This window comes from Rhinoderma darwinii, unplaced genomic scaffold (genome assembly GCF_050947455.1).
Source record: "Rhinoderma darwinii isolate aRhiDar2 unplaced genomic scaffold, aRhiDar2.hap1 Scaffold_3472, whole genome shotgun sequence".
In the NCBI taxonomy this organism is placed as follows: domain Eukaryota; kingdom Metazoa; phylum Chordata; class Amphibia; order Anura; family Rhinodermatidae; genus Rhinoderma; species Rhinoderma darwinii.
Window position 1 is genome coordinate 42,558 of NW_027463450.1, and position 24,720 is coordinate 67,277.

Here is a 24,720-nt window from a genome sequence, read left to right on the forward strand (position 1 = left end):
TATTATATTCAGGAGCACAGTGTATAGTACAATTATATTCAGGGGCGCAGTGTATAGTACTATTATATTCAAGAGTACAGTGTATAGTACTATTATATTCAAGAGTACAGTGTATAGTACTATTATATTCAGGAGTACAGTGTATAGCACTATTATATTCAGGAGCACAGTGTATAGTACTATTATATTCAGGAGTACAGTGTATAGTACAATTATATTCAGGAGTACAGTGTATAGCACTATTATATTCAGGAGTACAGTGTATAGTACTATTATATTCAGGAGCACAGTGTATAGTACTATTATATTCAGGAGCGCAGTGTATAATACTATATTCAGGATTACAGTGTATAGTACTATTACATTCAGGAATACAGTGTATAGTACTATTATATTCAGGAATACAGTGTATAGTACTATTATATTCAGGAGTACAGTGTATAGTGCTATTATATTCAGGAGTACAGTGTATAGTACTATTATATTCAGGAGCAGTGTATAGTACTATTATATTCAGGAGTACAGTGTATAGTACTATTATATTCAGGAGTACAGTGTATAGTACTATTATATTCAGGAGTACAGTGTATAGTACTATTATATTCAGGAGTACAGTGTATAGTGCTATTATATTCAGGAGCGCAGTGTATAGTACTATTATATTCAGGAGCGCAGTGTATAGTACTATTATATTCAGGAGCGCAGTGTATAATACTATTATATTCAGGAGTGCAGTGTATAGTACTATTATATTCAGGAGTGCAGTGTATAGTACTATTATATTCAGGAGTGCAGTGTATAGTACTATTATATTCAGGAGTACAGTGTATAGTACTATTATATTCAGGAGCAGTGTATAGTACTATTATATTCAGGAGCAGTGTATAGTACTATTATATTCAGGAGTACAGTGTATAGTACTAGTATATTCAGGAGCAGTGTATAGTACAATTATATTCAGGAGCACAGTGTATAGTACAATTATATTCAGGAGCACAGTGTATAGTACAATTATATTCAGGAGTACAGTGTATAGTACAATTATATTCAGGAGTACAGTGTATAGCACTATTATATTCAGGAGTACAGTGTATAGTACTATTATATTCAGGAGCGCAGTGTTTAGTAGTATTATATTCAGGAGTACAGTGTATAGCACTATTATATTCAGGAGTACAGTGTATAGCACTATTACATTCAGGAGCGCAGTGTATAGTACTATTATATTCAGGAGCGCAGTGTATGGTACTATTATATTCAGGAGCGCAGAGTATGGTACTATTATATTCAGGAGCGCAGAGTATGGTACTATTATATTCAGGAGCGCAGTGTATGGTACTATTATATTCAGGAGTACAGTGTATAGTACTATTATATTCAGGAGTACAGTGTATAGTACTATTATATTCAGGAGTACAGTGTATAGTACTATTATATTCAGGAGTACAGTGTATAGTACTATTATATTCAGGAGCACAGTGTATAGTACGGTTATATTCAGGAGCACAGTGTATAGTACTATTATATTCAGGAGTAAAGTGTATAGTACTATTATATTCAGGGGTACAGTGTATAATATTACTATAATCAGGAGTACAGTGTATAGTACTATTATATTCAGGAGCACAGTGTATAGTACTATTATATTCAGGAGTACAGTGTATAGTAAGCCCAGCGTAATGTAGGCGCAGCGTAATGAAGGAAGCGCATGACTAGGTGTTTGGGAGTTTTAGGCTACTATGTTTTAGGCTATGTTATAGGGATTGGAGGGCTAAGGGAAAGGGGGCATGGGGCAAAATGTATCTATATGTGGTGGGTGGAGAGTAAAGTATATAAGTCCATGCGGGGAAGAGGCAGCCCTCTTTCCCGCTGGACAACAGGAGAAATATTTGTCCTGTCATTATATTTAAAAAAAATATAATAATATTTTACACCTACCTGATGGACGCGGCGATGGAGATGACGATGGCCAGGATCCGGGATGCAGCACGGCGTAGGATGGCTGGATTCGCTGTTTGCCGGGGCTCTTCCTCCGGTTCCAGCGGCTGGAGAGGAGAGCGAGGGACGCAGCAGTGGGTGTTCCAGGCCTCAGGAGAGGCCTTCATCTATGGAAACACCTCGGTCTGTTCGGCGCCGAGGGAGCCCCTCCAGGGACCCTCCTCCTCCTGCTGGTCCGGAGCTGCACCCTGGCGACGGTCCGCGGAGGTCTGGGAGGAATCCCATCAGACGGGCAAGACCGGAGGTGACAGGAGGGGGGGCCGCGGCAGCCATCTTCCCCCCTCCTGTCTTCAACGACAAGACCGGAAGTGCACGCGGGACCGGAAGTGACGGCTTTCTCCGACGACGGTGTTCCAGGTGCCGGAGGAGCTCTTCAGAAGGAGGAAGAGGCGGGCGGCCTCCAGATGGGGAGCGAGATCGCCTCCTGCAGGAGCAGGGAGGCGTGCGTGCGGGCAGCTTCGGGTAATGACGCCGGGCCCCATCCGGACGAAGGGGGGCAGCGGTCTGCTATACAGGCAGCGACAAGAAGATTTATTGTCGGTCTGAATATGCCGCGCCACCAGCGGGTGGCAGGACCGTGGACGGGCCGCGTTCCGCTGGGCCTAGAACTTCAGCGACCGAAAGTGCGTGGAGCTACGGGGAGCGTGGGGTGCAGGAGCACCACTCCCCAGGATCGTCAGGACCGAGGCCGGGCTCATCCGGAGTGGTGGACGCGTCCGCTGGGAGGTCACCTCAGGGACGGCCGCGTGAGTCTACCACGGATGTGGTGGGGGGGGATGTTGTCAATGTCTCAAATGCATTTGATGTTTAGAGGGATGCAGGAATATTTTGAGATTTTTGCCAGGTGTAGAGCAGTCGCCAGCGAGGGTATGGGGCGCTGCTAGTGAGGCGTCTGCTAGTGCGGCAGGGAGTGCGGTTGCTAGCGAGGCGATTTCTAGTGCAGCTGCGGCAGGGATTGCGGATGTTAGTGAAGTGGTGCCGGTGGTGGGTGCCGTAGTGGCGGTGGAAAAAGCGGTTGATGCGGCGGCTGGTACAGCTAAGAAAGTGGTAGAGGATGTGCGGTTGGCTGATGCGGCTAAAGGCGAGGTTTATGTGTGCTTTGAGGGCCCGCTGGGGGCACATTTGAAGGTGGAGATTAGGGAAAAGATCTGGAAAGATGAATATGTGGAGATTTATTCTTTGCTGCCTTTAGAGAAGTTTAATTTGGACCGGTGGAAACCGGATGAAAGTAAGGAGGAGGAGGAGCGGCGGCGGTATTGCTTGATTCCTCTGACTTTTGCGAATTGGCTGCAGACTTTCGCTATTTTGGCTAGTGTGGTGGGAGAGAAGGCGCCGGAGAACTGTTCGGCGCTATTTTGTTATATGGATTCAGTAGGGGAGGCGTATCGCGTATACGGTGGTAATGCATGGTTGCGGTATGACAAACCGTTTCGTCAGCGGAAGTCGGTGCGCCCGTCGCTGCGATGGGACCATAAAGATATTAGTTTGTGGATGCGTCTGATGTCTGCGCCGAAACAGGGGCAGCAGCCCTTTCGGGATGCGGCCGGCGGTCAGGGGTCAGCAGCGGGTCGGTCAGGATCCTCAGGAAAGGGGTGTTGCTGGCAGTATAATGAAGGGCATTGCAAGTTCGGCCCAGACTGTAGATATAAGCACGAGTGCTCCGGTTGCGGAGGCGCCCATGGTTTGTCCAGATGCTTCAAGAAGCATAAGGGCAGGCAGGGAGATGCTGAGCAGAAGAGGGGCGACTCCGGTGAGGGTGGAAAGGATGCTCCCGTTTTTAAGGGGCTATCCAAATAAGAAAGTGGCAGAGTTGTGGTTAGGTTTTTCAGAAGGTTTTCGGATTCCTTGTACGTCAGCTGGACGTGACGGGGTAGTCCGTAATTTGTCGTCTGCTTTGGCGCGGCCTGATCTGGTTACTGATAAGCTGCTGAAGGAGGTGGCTTTGGGCCGCATAGCGGGTCCGTTTTCCTTCCCGCCTGTTCAGAGTTTGCGGGTTTCCCCGTTAGGTTTGGTTCCAAAGAAGGAGGTGAATAAATTCCGCCTTATTCATCACTTGTTGTATCCGGAAGGCGAGTCGGTGAATGACGGCATTGATCCGGCTTTGTGTGCGGTCAGTTACACTTCCTTTGATGCGGCGGTTGTTTGGGTTCGCAAGTACGGGAAGGGCTCTCTGGCGAAAACTGACATTGAGGCCGCTTTTCGTTTATTGCCGGTGCATCCGGATAGTTTTTGTTTGCTGGGATGTTATTGGCAGGAGGAATATTTTGTAGATTGTTGCCTCCCGATGGGCTGCTCCATTTCATGCGCTTATTTTGAGATGTTTAGCACGTTTTTGGAGTGGGTGGTCCGTCGGGAGGCGCAGGTGCAATCTGCACTGCATTATCTGGACGATTTCCTGTTTATCGGGCCGCCGGGTACCTATGTGTGTGCAGGATTGCTACATACTATGGAGCGAGTGGCAAAGGACTTTGGGGTACCTCTGGCGCCTGAAAACACTGAGGGACCCATGACGGTCATTAAGTTTTTGGGAATCATGATTGATTCAGATAACATGGAGTGTCGCTTGCCTGATGATAAGTTGCTGGAGATGAGAGGGTTGGTGGCGAGTGCGCTGCGCAGGAAGAAGATCCAGTTGCGGGACTTGCAATCCTTGTTGGGGCATTTGAATTTTGCTTGTAGGATTATGCCCATGGGGCGGGTGTTTTGCAGGCGATTGGCAAGTGCGACCGCAGGGGTGCATTCCCCCCATCATTTTATTAGGTTGTCGGCGGAATTGAAAGCTGATTTGTTGGTGTGGGGGGAGTTTTTGCAGACCTATAATGGGCGGTCGGTGCTCATGTATCAGCCGGTGTCTAGTGTGGACTTGGAGCTGTATACTGATGCATCAGGTGCATGCGGATTTGGGGCTTATTTCCAGGGGCAGTGGTGTTCAGGAGTTTGGCCAGATGCTTGGCATGAATGTGGTTTTGTCCGTAATTTGGCTCTGCTGGAACTGTACCCGATTGTGGTGGCTGCGGAGTTGTGGGGGGATTGTCTGTGGGACCGGAGAGTGCGTTTCGTATGTGACAATCTGGGTGTGGTTCAGGCGGTTAATGCGCAGACAGCTAATTCTCCGCCAGTCGTGCGACTATTGCGGCATTTAGTTTAGAGAGGTTTGATGTTGAATGCGCATTTTGTGGCAGTGCATATTCCTGGGGTGCTGAATTCTGTGGCTGATTCCCTTTCTTGTCAACAGTGGGACAGGTTTCGTCTGCTGGCGCCGGGGGCGGAGTCTCATGGCCTGCCTTGTCCAGAGCATCTGTGGAAGGTGGTGTGACAATGGCGATGTCGCTCGTGGAAAGGTCTGTTAGTGCGGTTACATGCCAGAGGTACAGTGCGGTATGGCAGGTATGGGAGGCTTTGTTGGAAAATGCGCAGGCAGGTATTGCAGATCGGACGGCGTGTTTGTTGCATTATATAGGAAATGCGTACAGTGAAGGGGCATCTGCAGCAACGGTTGCTCGGAGTTTGTCGGCTTTGGCTTTTTGGTTTAAAAAAAAAGGTGAGGAGAACGTGACCAAGTCCTTTCTGGTCAGGCAGGCAATGAAGGGTTTCCGGAGGGGTTCCGCAGTTAGGGACCACAGGAAGCCGGTGTCATTTGAGCTGTTGGTAGCGATTTGTGATTTATTGGGGGATGTTTGTGTTTCGGCGTTTGAAGCGCGGCTATTTACACTGGCCTTTTCTTTGGCGTTCTTTGGGGCGTTCCGGATATCGGAGTTGGTGTCGGCCAGTAAGAGTGTGGCAGGGGGTTTATTGTATGTGGATTTGGATGGCTCCTGCCTTTCTTGTTTGCTTCGTAGATCTAAGACAGATCAGGAGGGGAGAGGTTTTGTGGTGCGTTTGTATGAGTTACCAGGGTCTCGGGTGTGCCCGGTCCACTGTTTTCGGGAGTTTGTTGCAGTGAGGCCTGAGGGGCCGGAGTCCTTGTTGGTTCATGCAGACGGGCTGTCTTTGTCTAAATTCCAGTTTTCACAGGTGTTCAAGTAATGTATCCTGTTGTCTGGCAGAGGTGGAGCAGGTTTTAGCTCTCACTCTTTCAGAATTGGCGCAGCTACGGAAGCAGCCAGGTGGGGTTTATCCCCGGCGATGGTTAAGAAGATCGGTAGGTGGGAGTCAGACCGATATGTTGTATGTGCGGCCTCACTTGCTTTGAGGTGGTGGTGATAAGTTGTGCTGGAGGTGAATATGGAGTTGTTACATTACTGTTTTGTGTTGTTTTAGGTGCAGGTCCCTGCTTGATTTGGATTATTGGGCACTCCTACGTGCACTGGGGAGGTGTGCGTGCAGATGTTCGTCCGGCCGGACGGCAGTTGGGCCTGGATCACTCAGAGGTTCAGTTCAGATGGTTGGGTCTGCGGGGCATGCTGTGGTGTAGGTTGTTACCAGAGGTACATTTCTATGCAGGTTTGGACAGGGTGCCAGATATTTTGGTGGTGCACCTTGGTGGCAATGATTTGGGCATTCGGTCGTCCAGGGATTTGGTGAGGGATGTTAAGATCGATCTGTTGCGGTTATGGTCGTCTTTTCCAGGAGTGGTGATCGTATGGTCGGATATTGTGGCTCGCAAGGTGTGGCGGCAGGCCCGTTCCGTCCATAGTCTGAATAAAGCACGAGCAAAGGTGAACAAGGTGGTTGGCAGGTTTGTGGCACGCAATGGCGGTGTTGTGGTGCGGCATAAGGAGTTGGAGGGCAGAGAGGTAGGTTTCCTCAGGGCGGATGGCGTTCATTTGAACGAGGTGGGTCTTGATATGTGGACCCTGGACATCAAGGAGGGCATGGAGAAAGCCCTGCAGTTGTGGAGGGACAATCATGTGTAAGGGGTCACACATGATTGTCGTGGCGGTAGGAGGAGGGGTCTTTGGAGGCACGTAATGGCAAGAAGGAGAAGCAACAATGGAGATTGTTGGAAGAGAACTCGGGGCGTTTAACCCTGGATAGTATTGGAGGGGCTGGGGAGTGGTTACCCAGCTGATATGGCATATATTCCTGATGGGCAGGGTCCCCAGGAAGGGAGAGAGAGGTCTTGGACATGATTGGTGCCCTCGGGTCAGGTGTAGAACGGCTGTAGGGTAAGAAGTCCAGACCTAATAAGGAAACGATGGAGTTGTTATTTAATGATTGAAGTGCCTTCAAGGATCCTTTATCTGGAGAATGTGGGAAATAGAGCAGGATGTTATTATGGAGTTTATGATGTGTTTTATGGTTATGCTCTTTTATCACATAAAAAGGTGTGTGTTTAATAAATGGCTGCTGTGGCCTTTACTTCAAAATTCATGTGTCGTCTCTTATTGGGGTTTGGGGTGTAAGGCCGTAGATAGCGAAAGTCATCAAACATACCTTAAGTCAAGTACTATTATATCCACCGCCTGAAAGAACGATTAAAATAATTTTATTATCAATTTGTTAAAAATGGCTCAACCAGCCACTACTGCCAAGAAAACAGGCATAAGCAAGTGCTAGGCGAAAAGGGAAGTGTCCAGGGTAGTGGTATATTTCAAAACACACAGGACTAACTCTCCCTATTTATGATATATTGATTCGCTACACTCTTGCCAAAAATGTCAATGTATCAAGATCCTACGCGTTTCAGCATTGTCACTAAAGCAATACCTCATCAGGGATTGATATACATAGGTAGTTAAATTCTAAAGGTAGAACACTGGATAGCACTGTTTATGTGCTTATTTTAACCTCCAGCCACGTATACGGCTCTGATGTACTGGCCGCACACGCGCCGGAGAAATCATGGGCTTTTATCACTTACATGTGATAAGATAGACAATTCCTTTCGTCTTACAATTAATGAATGACCTGTTGTCAAATGTTCTTCCAGTTTTAGTGTTCGTAAATTTCCTAATTTGACAACAGGTCATTCATTAATTGTAAGACGAAAGGAATTGTCTATCTTATCACATGTAAGTGTGGTCTACAATACGTGGGTAAGACTGGCAGGGAGTTCAGGAGGAGGATTCGCGACCACATAGGGGATGTCAGAAGGAAAGTGGACACAATTATTTTAATCGTTCTTTCAGGCGGTGAATCTATTAATTAATGAATGTTTATGAACGACATCATATATCGAAACTACAGTGAATTACTATTATATTCAGTACTATTATATTCAGGAGTACAGTGTATAGTACTATTATATTCAGGAGTGCAGTGTATAGTACTATTATATTCAGGAGTGCAGTGTATAGTACTATTATATTCAGGAGTACAGTGTATAGTACTATTATATTCAGGAGTACAGTGTATAGTGCTATTATATTCAGGAGCGCAGTGTATAATGCTATTATATTCAGGAGTGCAGTGTATAGTACTATTATATTCAGGAGTACAGTGTATAGTGCTATTATATTCAGGAGTGTAGTGTATAACATCCCTCACTCGGAGAAGCAGGGTTGGATCCAGCACGAAGCATGAGATAAAATGGAAAAGAATTTCCAAGTTTAATGGGCCAATAATTTAAAAATCAGGATCTGGGTAAACAGCGTGACATCCTGTTAGTGTAAGGAAAAATTGTGATGATGGTTGAAAGCCTACGCGTTTCAGACGCTGCGAGCGTCCTTAATCATGGCTGAAGCTGACTGACTGAAGTAAGGAGACTGCCATATATACTTCCGTTTACATGTGTTGGTCGTTAGCCCTAATTATATTCCCGTACGTTTGGTCCGTAGCACTATCGGTAAGTAACCCTGTTATTAGATGTTGATGCATTAACAATAAAGTTTCAATGGGAAGAAGTTCGGATATCCCTCACTCGCCATGTAGTCGCCGTTACCACAGGTGTATAACATCCGGCACTCGTCATGTAGTCTCCGTTACCACGGGTGTATAACATCCGGCACTCGCCATGTCGTCGCTGTTACCACGGGTGTATAACATCCGGCACTCGCCATGTAGTCGCCGTTACCACATGTGTATAACATCCGGCACTCGCCATGTTGTCGCCGTTCCCACATGTGTATAACATCCGGCACTCGCCATGTAGTCGCCGTTACCACAGATGTATAACATCCGGCACTCGCCATGTAGTCACCGTTACCACAGGTGTATAACATCCGGCACTCGCCATGTTGTCGCCGTTCCCACATGTGTATAACATCCGGCACTCGCCATGTAGTCGCCGTTACCACAGATGTATAACATCCGGCACTCGCCATGTAGTCGCCGTTACCACAGGTGTATAACATCCGACACTCGCCATGTAGTCGCCGTTATCACAGGTGTATAACATCCGGCACTCGCCATGTAGTCGCCGTTACCACAGGTGTATAAAATCCGGCACTCGCCATGTAGTCGCCGTTACCACAGCTGTATAACATCCGGCACTCGCCATGTAGTCGCCGTTACCACAGGTGTATAACATCCGGCACTCGCCATGTAGTCGCCGTTACCACAGGTGTATAACATCCGGCACTCGCCATGTAGTCGCCGTTACCACGTGTATAACATCCGGCCCTCTCCATGTAGTCGCCGTTACCACAGGTGTATAACCTCCGGCACTCGCCATGTAGTCGCCGTTACCACAGGTGTATAACATCCGGCACTCGCCATGTAGTCGCCGTTACCACAGGTGTATAACCTCCGGCACTCGCCATGTAGTCACCGTTACCACAGGTGTATAACCTCTGGCACTCGCCATGTAGTCACTATACAGACAGTGATAGAACGGGTCGTAAATCGCTGAATTCCAGCGTGGTCCTGTAATAGGACGTGACCAGCATTACAAGTGCCGCTCCTCAACATTGAAATTGCAGCACGAAGAAGGACAAGCCGTGAGTATATGCCAATCGAGGAAGTATCAGGTGTCGCTATGATCTGCGAATGATGACGTTTTCAAGCACCTCGCTCCATTCTGTGGCAGCATAAAAGCCAGATTGAAAGCAGCGGTTTTTAGCCACATGAAATCTCAAAAATCACAGAAGCCGTTTTTTCTACAGGACAACGCTAGGCCGCATGTAGCTCGTGCTACTGCGAAAAATAAATAAATTAAAGAGGTATTTTCATCAAATTTATAACCTATCAACAGGATTTGCCATAAATGTCTGATAGATTCAGGTCCCTCCTATGGGAACCACACCAATGTAGAGAAGGCGGGGACCCCGACCCGCCTGGAGAGGTGGCTGCTGCGTGTGTTTCCTTTACACCCGTAGAATTGAATAGAACGAGTCGTACTTGTGTGACCACCTCTTTATTCATTCTCTGCCTGAATCAGTCACCAGCAGCCCCCTCGTCCACATGGGTACGGGCCCCCCCCCTCGTCCACATGGGTACGGGCCCCCCCCCCTCGTCCACATGGGTACGGGCCCCCCCTCGTCCACATGGGTAGGGGTCCCCCCCTCGTCCACATGGCTACGGGTCACGCCTCTGGGACTCGGACCTCTCATCAATCAGATATTTATGATATATCTAGTAGATAATTGTCGGTGCCGGTCATGTCCCTTTATTCCCTGTGGTGGAGGCTCGGAGAACCGGTTTCTTTCAATAAGTTAGGTTCTGTATTTCCCACATGACGTCGTCCCCTGTATGATTCTCTCCTCTTTTCATAAAGACGCCTGCTGTACTACAACCTCCAGTGGATTCATGTTCTCATCCAGAACGTTCCTTCTCCTGAATGACCCACCAACGATGGACAAGGACAGCAATGAGATGACCACAAGAATATTAAACTTCACCCTGGAGATCATCTACTTGCTGAGCGGAGAGGTAAACGTTTCTATATTTCTATGTTCTTTATTGTATTATGTAACAAGTCACACATAAGAGGAAGAAGCCAGAGTCCTGTATACCATCTACGAGACCTTCCAAGTGACGGGAAGAAGTGAACATCAGCCAGCAATATGGTCAGTTATGTCTCATGGTGATAGTAATGTAGAGTGATGAGAATAGTAAGTAGTCACGTTGGAACCAGGAGGAGAAGGAGCACAGGGACCAGGAGGAGAAGGAGCACAGGGACCAGGAGGATCACATGGCTGTAGTCTGTCCTGGAGACGAGAATTTCTACCACTAGTCTGACCTCTATATAGAAACGTAGAAGATGACGGCAGGAGGAGAATCACATGGCCGGAGTCTGTCCTGGAGACGAGGATTTCTACCACTAGTCTGACATCTGTATAGAAACATAGAAGATGACGGCAGGAGAAGAATCACATGGCCGGAGTCTGTCCTGGAGATGAGGATTTCTACCACTAGTCTGACATCTGTATAGAAACATAGAAGATGACGGCAGGAGGAGAATCACATGGCCGGAGTCTGTCCTGGAGATGAGGATTTCTACCACTAGTCTGACATCTGTATAGAAATATAGAAGATGACGGCAGGAGGAGAATCACATGGCCGGAGTCTGTCCTGGAGATGAGGATTTCTACCACTAGTCTGACCTCTATATAGAAACATAGAAGATGACGGCAGGGGAATCACATGGCTGGAGTCTGTCCTGGAGATGAGGATTTCTACCACTAGTCTGACATCTATATAGAAACATAGAAGATGACGGCAGGGGAATCACATGGCCGGAGTCTGTCCTGGAGACGAGGATTTCTACCACTAGTCTGACATCTGTATAGAAACATAGAAGATGACGGCAGGAGGAGAATCACATGGTCCATTTACTTTTGATTTTCCAAACACATCTGCTGTAAGGTTGTTCCGAGCATCTACTACTCAGTCAGTGAAATAATATTTTCTGATTTACCCCCACGCTGTCAGATTGTGCCTTCGTGTTCTTGTGTTTTAGTTTCTTTCCTCCTGTAACATATAAAGTTTTCCATCATGTCCCATTCTCCTTTTTCTTTAAGTTCAACAAAATAAGTTCTTCAAGTATCTCTCACTCACTCACTCCATACACAGAATTACACAAGAGTGAAGAAGACATCGGGTGACTGTGTGGCCACCAGCAGTCATGAGTCAGGGGGATGGAGCCGGAGCCCCATCACAGAGCCCTCTCCTCACTCCAGGATACATGAGAAGAACAATAAGCAGAAGATCCTAGAACTTCTCCACAAGATGACCGAGCTGCTGACTGGAGAGGTGACACTTCTGGGAATGCTGTGAAATTATACAGTATCCGCACTGGAGGAGTCTGGTTAATGACTGTATCATTGTGTGTGTCAGGTTCCTATAAGGTGTCAGGACGTCGCTGTCTATTTCTCCATGGAGGAGTGGGAGTATGTAGAAGAACACAAGGATCTGTACAAGGAGGTCATGATGGAGGACTATCGACCGCGCAGATCACAAGGTAAAACTATATATAAATAATATCATTATAATGTCATTTCAGGTGACTTCACAGAATAATCTACTATGTGTGTGTACATGAGTAATAACACTATTTCTGGCCATTATGAGTTTTGTAATTCATTTATCAGGTTTCTCCTCTGCAGGCTCTATTTGTAGTTGTCATTTTTCCCTGAACTCCAGAGGGGGCACTCACTAGCTGCTATGATGTCTCCCTTACACAGCACATACAGTGAAGGGGAGATGCTGCTCCTGTATCTCTCAATAGCACACTCTCAAAAGCAGCATTGAGGACATTCTGCAGCCGTGATTAGCAGTGTAGCTGTGACTCCCAGCACTCTGGTGACAGAGCACTTACTGGAAGCAGCATGGAGGACATTATACAGCAGTGATGAGCAGTGTAGCTGTGACTTCCAGCACTGGGGTGAGAGAGAACACTTACTGGAAGCAGCATGGAGGACATTATACAGCAGTGTAGCTGTGACTCCCAGCACTGGGGTGAGAGAGAACACTTACTGGAAGCAGCATGGAAGACATTATACAGCAGTGTAGCTGTGACTCCCAGCACTCTGGTGAGAGAGCACTTACTGGAAGCAGCATGGAGGACATTATACAGCAGTGATGAGCAGTGTAGCTGTGACTCCCAGCACTGGGGTGAGATTTCACTTACTGGAAGCAGCATGGAGGACATTATACAGCAGTCATGAGCAGTGTAGCTGTGACTCCCAGCACTGGGGTGAGAGAAAGCACTTACTGGAAGCAGCATGGAGGACATTATACAGCAGTAATGAGCAGTGTAGCTGTGACTCCCAGCACTGGGGTGAGAGAGGTAACTTACTGGAATCAGCATGGAGGACATTATACAGCAGTGATTAGCAGTGTAGCTGTGACTCCCAGCACTGGGGTTAGAGAGAACACTTACTGGAAGCAGCAGGAAGAACATTATACAGCAGTAATGAGCAGTGTAGCTGTGACTCCCAGCACTGGGGTTAGAGAGAACACTTACTGGAAGCAGCAGGAAGAACATTATACAGCAGTAATGAGCAGTGTAGCTGTGACTCCCAGCACTGGGGTGAAAGAGAGCAGTTACTGGAAGCATCATGGAGGACATTATACAGCAGTGTAGCTGTGACTCCCAGCACTGAGGTGAGAGAGTTACTGGAAGTAGCATGGAGAACATTATACAGCAGTGATGAGCAGTGTAGCTGTGACTCCCAGCACTGGGGTGAGATTTCACTTACTGGAAGCAGCATGGAGGACATTATACAGCAGCGATGAGCAGTGTAGCTGTGACTCCCAGCACTGGGGTGAGAGAGAGAGAGCACTTACTGGAAGCTGCATAGAGGACATTATACAACAGTGATGAGCAGTGTAGCTGTGACTCCCAGCAATGGGGTGAGAGAACACTTACTGGAAGCAGCATGGAGAACATTATACAACAGTCATGAGCAGTGTAGCTGTGATTCCCAGCACTGGGGTGAGAGAGAGCAGTTCCTGGAAGCATCATGGAGGACATTATACAGGTGTGTAGCTGTGACTCCCAGCACTGGGGTGAGAGAACACTTACTGGAAGCAGCATGGAGGACATTATATAGCAATGATGAGCAGTGTAGCTGTGACTCCCAGCACTGGGGTGAGAGAAAGCACTTACTGGAAGCAGCATGGAGGACATTATACAGCAGTAATGAGCAGTGTAGCTGTGACTCCCAGCACTGGGGTGAGAGGTAACTTACTGGAAGCAGCATGGAGGACATTATACAGCAGTGATGAGCAGTGTAGCTGTGACTCCCATCACTGGGGTGAGAGAGCACTTACTGGAATCAGCATGGAGGACATTATACAGCAGTGATGAGCAGTGTAGCTGTGACTCCCAGCACTGGGGTGAGAGCACTTACAGGAAGCAGCATGGAGGACATTATACAGCAGTAATGAGCAGTGTAGCTGTGACTCCCAGCACTGTGTGTGAGAGAACACTTACTGGAAGCAGCAGGAAGAACATTATACAGCAGTAATGAGCAGTGTAGCTGTGACTCCCAGCACTGGGGTGAGATTTCACTTACTGGAAGCAGCATGGAGGACATTATACAGCAGTGATGAGCAGTGTAGCTGTGACTCCCAGCACTGGGTGAGAGAGAGCACTTACTGGAAGCAGCATGGAGGACATTATACAGCAGCGATGAGCAGTGTAGCTGTGACTCCCAGCAATGGGGTGAGAGAACACTTACTGGAAGCAGCATGGAGAACATTATACAGCAGTCATGAGCAGTGTAGCTGTGATTCCCAGCACTGGGGTGAGAGAGAGCAGTTCCTGGAAGCATCATGGAGGACATTATACAGGTGTGTAGCTGTGACTCCCAGCACTGGGGTGAGAGAGAACACTTACTGGAAGCAGCATGGAGGACATTATATAGCAATGATGAGCAGTGTAGCTGTGACTCCCAGCACTGGGGTGAGAGAAAGCACTTACTGGAAGCAGCATGGAGGACATTATACAGCAGTGTAGCTGTGACTCCCAGCACTGGGGTGAGAGAGAACGCTTACTGGAAGCAGCATGGAGGACATTATACAGCAGTGATGAGCAGTGTAGCTGTGACTCCCAGCACTGGGGTGAGATAGCACTTACTGGAAGCAGCATGGAGGACATTATACAGCAGTGATGAGCAGTGTAGCTGTGACTCCCAGCACTGGGGGAGAACACTTACTGGAAGCAGCAGGAAGAACATTATACAGCAGTCATGAGCAGTGTAGCTGTGACTCCCAGCACTGGGGTGAGAGAGAGCAGTTCCTGGAAGCAGCATGGAGGACATTATACAGCTGTGATGAGCAGTGTAGCTGTGACTCCCAGCACTGGGTGAGAGAGAACACTTACTGGAAGCAGCATGGAGGAGATTATACAGCAGTGATGAGCAGTGTAGCTGTGTCTCCCAGCACTGGGGTGAGATAGTAGAACTTTGCTGCTTTTAGTAATGTTGTACATTTTTCTGTAATATGATTTATTATATAGTTTCTTATCTTCGCTTGCATTATTGTTTATTGGGAAATTTTAAATGACAATTACTCTTTTTATCCCCTTCCCGACCTTTGAGGTATACATACATCTTTGCCGGGTAGAGGGCATTAGTAGCGGGTTTACATGCTAAGCCTGCTCCATACTACTTGGGTGTACACGTCACTTTAACTAGCTGGATCCCACTCGTTTTAACCCCTTAGATGCCGAGGTCAAATGCGATTGTGGCATCTAAGCCATTAGAGAAGGGGAGGCCCACTCTGACAACCCCTTGCCCCTTCCATCAAGCGATCGCTGGGTGACCATGTTTGTCATGGCAGCCTGGGGGTTAAATGATGGCCCCCAGGTCTGCCTTCTTGGTGCCCTGCCAGAGGTATGATTTACTGCAATACATTAGTTCAAATACCCTTGGGGGACTAATAAAAAAAAAAAATATTACGTGAAAAAGAATAAAGTGATTTTGTATGTACAAAAAAATATTAAAAGTTCAAAAAACCGTCTTTTTCCCATTTTCCCCTGAAGCACTGTGGGAAAATAATAAACATAATTGGTATCGCCGCGTCCCTAAAAGTCTGAACTATTCGAATATCACATTATTTAACCTGCACATTGAACGCAGTAAAAAAATTATTTAAAAAAAAATTACTAATTTTAAACACACCGCCAGTCGCTGTTATTTCTTCACCTCATTTCCCACAAAATTTTTTATTAAAAGTGATCAAAACCGGACGTTCTCAAAAATGCTACTATTAAAAACGACAGCTCATCCTACAAAAAATAAGCCTTCATGCCGCTCAATCGACGGAAATATACAAAAAATGATGGCTTTCAGAATGTGGCGACAACTCAGTTTTTCCCTGTAAAAGTCGTAAAACATAAAAATAAATATAAATTTGTCATCACTGTAATCGTATGTACCGCAGAATAAAGATAACATGTCGGATTTATTGCACGGTGAACGCCGTAAAAAAACGAAATCCAAAAACTATGGAGAAATCTTAGATTTTCAGTTTCCTGTTCATTATATGGTACAATAAATGGTGGCGTGTAAAACTACAACTCGTCCCGCAAACAAGAACAAGCCCTCATACGACTTTATCAACGGAAAAATAAAAGGTGGGGAGAAAAAAAGCTAAAATAAATTAACCAAAAATAGCTGCGGAGGGAAGGGGTTAAAGGGGTTTTCTGCGTGCAGGAAAATAGCGTAAGAGCAGAAAATATATAAGAATAATGAAATAACCAGCGCTCCGATGCGATCAGCAGTCTTCTTTATTTACTCCCGGCTGTGGCGATGACAAGCCTGTAGACACGTGTTACCGCTGCAGCCTATGTATAATATCTAACAGGGTGGTCAAAGTGGACATTGGCCTCCTCTGCCAGGATCTGCACAGTCTTCATGATCGCGTCCAGAAGGCTAGAACGAGAATATCGCATTTAGAAGACGCGGCCGCGCCAGTTCCTTGAAAGATTACCTCTTTAACCCCTTAAGGATGCAGCCTAATTTTGGCCTTAAAGGAACAGTGTCATCACAAATTATTTTTTTATATGTTAAAGATGTTAGTGCTTTATTAAAAACGTTTATATTTATTTGTGTGTTTGTGTTTTACTTTTTCTTATTTTTACACTTTTTCTTCCCTATGGGGGCTGCCATTTTGTGTTCCATTTCTGTATGTGTCGATTAACGACACATACAGACATGGAATACGGCAGCCACAGTCCCATAGGGACTGCGAACGGCTCCCGTCCCATTCACTTGTGTGTACGGCGTCTGTGTGGGAACTGCGCATGCGCCGCTCCCACACAGTCCAATTTGAAATTGGCGCCGTCCGGCGCCATTTTCCTGTGGACCGGAAGTCGCGGCCGGACAGTAATATTACTACTTCCGGTCGCGGCTTCCGGACTTGTGCACTTGGACCAGCGGCAGCAGACGGAGCGGACGGGCCGGAGGGAGCCGCGGCGGCAGGAGCAGGTAAGAGATTTCAATGTATGTTCGTGTTTGTGTACGTTTACTACTGTATGTTAACCTTCTACACTGTGTGTTAGCTCAAAAAATGGCGACACACAGTGTAGGAGGTTACACCGTTCAAACCCCTCGTTTATCCCGGCACTAGCCAGGATAAAGGAGGGGGGGGGGGATGCTGAGAGCTCACTAGAGCGAGGGCTTTTTACCCAATTTTGCAATGCTGCAATTTTGGGAATAGCTCCATCTAGTGACCAGAAATGGGTAATATTATAAATTAGAATTAATTTATAATATTTCCTGACTCGTGAAAAAAATAAAAAAAATTTGAACAATGTTTAATCACACACACACTAAATGTTTTATTTAAAAAAAACAAAACATGTTTTTCTGGCAACACATTCCCTTTAAGGCTCAGAGCCCATTTTTCAAATCTGACATATATCAATTTATGTGGTAATAACGTCGGAATGCTTAAACCTATCCAAGCGATTCTGAGTTTGTTTTCTCGTGACACATTGGGCTTCATGTTCGTGGTAAAATTTGGTCGATTTATATTCAGTGTTTATTGGTGAAAAATTGCAAAATTTTGTGAAAATTTTGAAAAAATAGAATTTTTCAGAATTTAAATGCATCTGCTTGTAAAACAGACGGTTATACCACCCAAAATAGTTACTAGTTCACATTTCCCATATGTCTACTTTAGATTGGCATCGTTTTTTGAACATTCTTTTATTTTTCTTGGACGTTACAAGGCTTAGAACATAAACAGCAATTTCTCATATTTTTAAGAAAATTTCAAAAGCCTTTTTTTTTTTAAGGTACCTCTTGAGTTCTGTAGTGGCTTTGAGGGGCCTATGTATTAGAAACCCTGATAAAACACCCCATTTTAAAAACTAGACCCCTCAAAGTATTCAAAACAGCATTTAGAAAGTTTTTTAACCCTTCAGGAATTAAAGCAAAGTGGAGGTGAAATTTGCAAATTTTATTTTTCTTGCTGAATTTCAATTTTATTCAATTTTTTTTCTGTAACACAGAAGGTTTTACCAGAGAAACAGTACTAAATATGTATTGTCCAGATTCTGCAGTTTTTAGAAATGTCCCACATGTGGCTTTAGTGGCTCGTGGACCGAAGTACAAGCCCTAGAAGCAAAGAAGCACCTAGTGCATTTTGAGTCCTCTTTTTTTATTAGAATATATTTTAGGCAGCATGCCAGGTTTGAAAAGGTGTTGAGGTGCCAAAACAGTAGGAATCCCCCAATAGTGACCCCATTTTGGAAACCACACCCCTCAAGGAATTAATTTATGGTTGTTACCATTTTGACCGCACAGTTTTTTCACAGCACGTATTTGAATTGGGCTGTGAAATGAAAAAAATTTCATTTTTTCCAATAAAATGTCATATGTGATCAAAATTTCTTATTTTCACAGGGAACAAAATACCCCGTTTTGTTGCCCAATTTGTCCTTAGTGCGGCAATACCCCATTTGTGGTGATAAACTGCCGTTTGGGCCCATGGGAGGGCTCAGAAGGAAAGGAGTTTGTTGGAGTCCAGATTTTGCTGGATTGGTTTTCGGCTGCCATGTCTCATTTGCAGAGCCTCAGAGGTATCAAAGCAATGGAAACCCACCAGAAGTGACCCCATTTTGGAAACTACACCCCTCAAGGAATTCATTTATGGGTAATGTGACCATTTAGACCCCATAGTTTCTTCACAGAACTTATTTGAATTGGGCTGGGAATTAAAACAAAATTATTTTTTTCAAATAATAGGTCGTTTTGGCTGAAAATGTCTTATTTTCACAAGAAACAAAATACCCCATTCTGTTGCGCAATTTCTCCTGAGTGCCGCAATACCACATTTGTGGTGATAAACTGCCGTTTGGGCCCAGGGGAGGGCTCAGAAGGAAAGGACCACCATTTGGCCTACTGGGGATTTTCTAGTGCGAAGTCATGTATGCAGAAGCCCCTGAGGTACCAGTACAGTTACATACATAGTTAGTACGGCTGAAAAAAGACACATGTCCATCAAGTTCAACCAAGGGACGGGAAAAGGGAAGGAAAAAATTCTACACATAGGAGCTAATATTTTTTTGTTCTAGGAAATTATCTAACCCTTTTTTAAAGCCATCTACTGTCCCTGCTGTGACCAGCTCCTGCGGTAGGCTATTCCATAGATTCACAGTTCTCACGGTAAAGAAGCCTTGTTGCCTCTGCAGCTTGAACCTTTTTTTCTCCAGACGGAGGGAGTGCCCCCTTGTTTTTTGAGGGGGTTTTACAAGGAACAGGATTTCACCATATTTTTTTTTATGTGCCATTAATATATTTATATAAGTTAATCATGTCCCCCCTTAGTCGTCTTTTTTCAAGGCTAAATAGTTGAAACTGAATCTTTCTAAAACTGAGCTCCTTGTGTTCCGACCATCTACTAACCTCCCTAAACCTGATGTCTCCATCTGTGTGTGGCACTACCATCACTACTAAGCAGCACGCCCGCTGTCTCGGGGTTATTTTTGACTCAGATCTTTCCTTTACTCCTCACATACAATCACTTTCACGCTCCTGTCATTTTCATCTCAAAAACATCTCCAGAATCCGCTCTTTTCTTACGGAGGAAACCACCAAAACTCTCGTTGCTCTGATTCACTCTCGTCTTGACTACTGTAACTCATTACTAGTCGGTCTTCCCCTCACTAAACTCTCCCCTTTCCAATCTATCCTCAATGCAGCAGCCAGGCTCATCTTTATGACCAACCGCTACACCAACGCCTCTACCCTGTGCCAGTCACTGCACCGCTACACCAACGCCTCTACCCTGTGCCAGTCACTTCACCGCTACACCAACGCCTCTACCCTGTGCCAGTCACTGCACCGCTACACCAACGCCTCTACCCTGTGCCAGTCACTGTACCGCTACACCAACGCCTCTACCCTGTGCCAGTCACTACACCAACACCTCTAATCTGTGCCGGTCACTGCACTGGTTGCCCATCCCCTTCCGAATAAAATTCAAACTTATTACTCTTACCCACAAAGCTCTCCACAATGCTGCACCTCCTCACATCTCCTCCCTCATCTCGGTCTACCACCCTACTTGCGCTCTACGTTCTGCCAACGACCTTAGATTAAAATCCTCCATAATCCGAACCTCCCACTACCGTCTCCAGGATTTCTCTCATGCTGCACCCGTCCTCTGGAATGTGCTACCCCAGACAATCCGATTAATTCCCAATATCCACAGTTTTAAACGTGCCCTGAAAACACAACTATTTAGACAGGCCTATAACATTCCCTAATCTGACTCCTTTCCATGGCCCTCCTTTTTAGATTAGTCGTCAGAATAAGATTCCCTCACACTCCTTCTCTTCATTTCCGTCATACACGATACTGGCTGGTGACCGGCTCATGCAGCTTTATGTTACCACCGCATGTGTATAAAAATGGCCGGACCATTGTACAGAACAAACACTGTTACACTTTGTGTCTCCCTTATGTCCTGATGGATTGTAAGCTCTTTCGAGCAGGGTCCTCACTCCCCAGGTTTGAATTGTAAATGAACTTTGTCACTATGTAATGTCTGATATTGTTTGTTTCATGTCCCCTCTAAATTGTAAAGTGCTGCGTAATATGTTGGCGCTATATAAATAAAGATTATTATTAACCCGCAAGAAGTGACCCCGTTTTAAAAACTACACCCTTAAGGCATTCATCTAGAGGTGTAGTGAGCATTTTGACCGGAGACCTACACCCCATAAACTGTAATGTGGGTTCTCCTGGGTACGGCAATACCCTACATGTGGCTGTTATCAGCTGACTGGGCACACAGCAGGGCCCAGAGGGGAAAGACGAGGGGGGATAAGCTGTGCGGAGTGTATCACGGTAAGTAAAATTGGGGTAAATTATAAACCAAGGGATGTATGATAAATTTTAAAACACTCTTTCATACAGAGCTCTGGTTATTCGGGACACGTGTCACATTGATATATTGTGTCATCCCTTATCGCCCTCTTATAGCAGACTTTGCACCTCTTTTGACTTTTTCCCTTCTTGCCAGTTTGGGGAACTTCTCCTGGAAAGTGTTGCCGCCCTGGTACGATGCGTGTGGCCCCCGCTTCCAGAAGTACTGGGTGCCCCCCCTTCTTGGTCCCTAAAGATTAGGTTCTTGATAATCACCTCTTGAAATTCCAGGAAAGTTCCCCTCTGGCCTGCACATCGATGTAGCACGTACGTATTGTGCAAAGCCATCTGTATGATATGCACGGCCAGCTTCTTATACCTCACCGCATGGCGCTGTAGGGTTTCAGGACTTGATTTGACAAGTCCACCCCTCCCATGTACCTATTGTAGTCCAGGATGCAGTCTGGTTTGGGGGTGGCCTTTCCTTGATATATCCTAAATCTGTAGGTATACCCTGATGCACTCTCGCACAGCTTATACATCTTCATGCCATACCTTGCCCTCTTACCCGGCAGGTACTCGCGGAATTGAACCCTCCCTTTAAAATCTACCAAGGACTCATCAATAGAAATACACTTCTCGGGGGTGAATGCTTGGGAAAATCGGGCACTGGAACGGTCTAATAGGGGTCTCCGTTTATACAAACGGTCAAAACTGGGGTCATCTCGGGGTGGGCACGGCTCATTATCAGTATAATGTAAGAAGCCAAGTATTGCCTAATTTATTTATTTTTTAGGTTACAGTTCTGTTCTGAAGTTGCTTTGAGGGGCCCATATATTAGAAACCCCCATCAAACACCCCATTTTAGAAACGAGACCCCTCTATTCACAACAGCATTTAGAAAGTTTATGAACCCTTTAGGTGTTTCACAGTAATTTAGAGCAAAGTAGAGGTGAAATTTACATTTATTTTTTTTGTCAGAAAATCCTCTTTATACCATTTTTTTATAACACAAAAGGATTTATCAGAGAAACGCAACTTCATACTTATTGCCCAGATTCTGCAGTTTTGAGAAATATCCCACATGTGGCCCTAGTGCGGTAATGGACTGAAGCACTGGCCTCCTAAGCAAAGGAGGACCTAGTGGATTTTGAGGCCTCTTTTTTTATTAGGCACCATGTCCGGTTTGAAGAGGTCTTGTGGTGCCAAAACATTGGAAACCCCCCAAAAGTGACCCCAATTTGGAAAGTTTTCTTGGGGTGCATGCGGCTTTTTGATCAGTTTTTATTCTATTTTTAGGTGGCGTGGTGACTAAAAAACAGCAATTCTACTATTTGTTTTTTCATTCTATTATTTTTACAGAGTTCACCGTGCGCTATAAATGACATATTCACGTTATTCTGCGGTGATGTGATTACGGTGATACCAGATGTTTATAGTTATTACAGCGTCACCGTGCGCTATAAATGACATATTCACGTTATTCTGCGGGGTGATACTATGACGGTGATACCAGATGTTTATAGTTATTACAGCGTCTCCGTGCGGTATAAATGACAGTCACGTTATTCTGCGGTGATACGATTACGGTGATATCAGATGTATATATTTATTACAGCGTTCACCGTGCGCTATAAATGACATATTCACGTTATTCTGTGGGGTGATACCATTACGGTGATATCAGATGTTTATAGTTATTACAGCGTCACCGTGCGCTATAAATGACATATTCACTTTATTCTGCGTGCGATACCAGATTACGGCGATATGAGATGTATATATTTATTACAGCGTTCACCGTGCGCTATAAATGACATATTCACATTATTCTGTGGGGTGATACCATTACGGCGATATCAGATGTTTATATTTATTACAGCGTTCACCGTGCGCTATAAATTACATAGTCACGTTATTCTGCGGGGCGATACGATTACGGCGATACCAGATGTTTATAGTTATTACAGCGTTCACCGTGCGGTATAAATTACATATTCACGTTATTCTGCAGGGGATACGATTACGGTGATACCAGATGTTTATAGTTATTACAGCGTCACCGTGCGCTATAAATGACATATTCACGTTATTCTGCGTGGCGATAAGATTACGGCGATACCATAAGTTTATAGTTTTTTTATGTCTTATGGCGTTTGCACAATAAAATACGTTTTGTAAACAATCATTCACTTTTTTTGTTTTGCCTTATTCTAAGAGCCGGAACTTTTTTATTTTTCAATCAATAAAGCCGTGCGAGGACTTATTTTTTGCGTAACGAACTGTAGTTTCGATCAGCACCATTTTTAGGTACATGCGACTTTTTGATCTCTTTTTATTCTATTTTTTGAGAGGTGAAGTGACCAAACAATTGTGATTGTGGTACGGTTTATTATTTTCTTTTACGGCGTTCACCGTGCGGGATAAATAACAAAATAATTTTGTAGTTCAGGCCGTTACGGACGTGGCGATACCAATTATGTATAATTTATTTGTTTATCTATTTTTATTAATAATGACTGAAAAGGTAAAAAGGGGGATTTTTACTTTTAATACTTTTAAAACTTTTATTTTCTTATTTTTACACATCTTTTTTTTAAACTTTATTACTTTGTCCCACTAGTGGACTTGAGCGCAGGAGGCCCTGATCGCTATTCTAATACATGCGTAGTGCAGTGTATTAGAACTGTCAGCTACTCACTGACAGCAAGCATAGTGGGTCCTGACTTTGTCAGGACCCACTAGGCTTCCGTCTATGGCATAGCCGGACGCCATTGTTTGGTGTCCGGTTGCCATAGTCACCATCGCCGGCCGCTATCGTGTAGCAGGCCGGCGATGGCAGCTTAACCCCAAAAAAGCCGCGATCTCTATAGAACGCGGCTTTTAAGGGGTTAATCAGCAGGGACACAGCGATTGGTCCCCGCTGTAGGAGCTGTGACAGCCGCTGTACAAGACAGCAGCTGTCACAGCTCCTGTATGTGTCGAAACGGGCGTTACTCCCGAGACGTACTATTAGGTCATGGAGCGCGAATGATACAGCTGCCATGACCTAATAGTACGTCCAGGAGCGGGTAAGGGTTAACCCCTTAATGACCGGGCCTGAAAAGGTCTTGATGACCAGCTACATTTTTCAGTTTTTACCTCTCTGCATTTCAGCAGCCATAACTTTTTTATTTTTTCATTGATGTGGCCGTATGAAGCTTTGTTTTATGCGGGAGAAATTTTATTTTTTTTCCGTAGTTTGCAGGTAGAAAAAATAATTATTTTTACGGTGTGAATATAAGAAAAAGCAATTCTCTGCATAGTGTCTCTATTTTTTATCCCGTTCACGTTTCACGCTAAGTAATCCATTAGATTAATTCTTCAGGTTATTACGGTCGTTTAGATACCTAATATGTGTAGGTTTTTTTTGTTTTTATTTAGTGTAGGGTGTTGGGGAAGTCAATGGCTCAAAATATATTAGACTGAAATTTAGACGAGTCCAATAGACTCTCACGCCAGGAACCTGATCCAGCATCCGAATCAGGAGATTTCATACCGATATATATGGAGAGAGGAGAAATCAAACACAGACGCT

The 24,720-nt window shown here is 45.3% G+C and overlaps 1 protein-coding gene across 1 annotated transcript in view; it reads left to right on the forward strand.

Moving 5' to 3' along the window:
* Positions 1-24,720, forward strand: part of LOC142707546 (uncharacterized) — a 59,749-nt gene that overhangs the window by 19,110 nt on the left and 15,919 nt on the right. Inside the window, exons 5-7 of the mRNA XM_075848317.1 lie at positions 10,595-10,749; positions 11,893-12,072; positions 12,157-12,280. Coding sequence (XP_075704432.1) covers positions 10,595-10,749; positions 11,893-12,072; positions 12,157-12,280 — 459 coding nt within the window. The remainder of the gene's footprint in view (positions 1-10,594; positions 10,750-11,892; positions 12,073-12,156; positions 12,281-24,720) is intronic.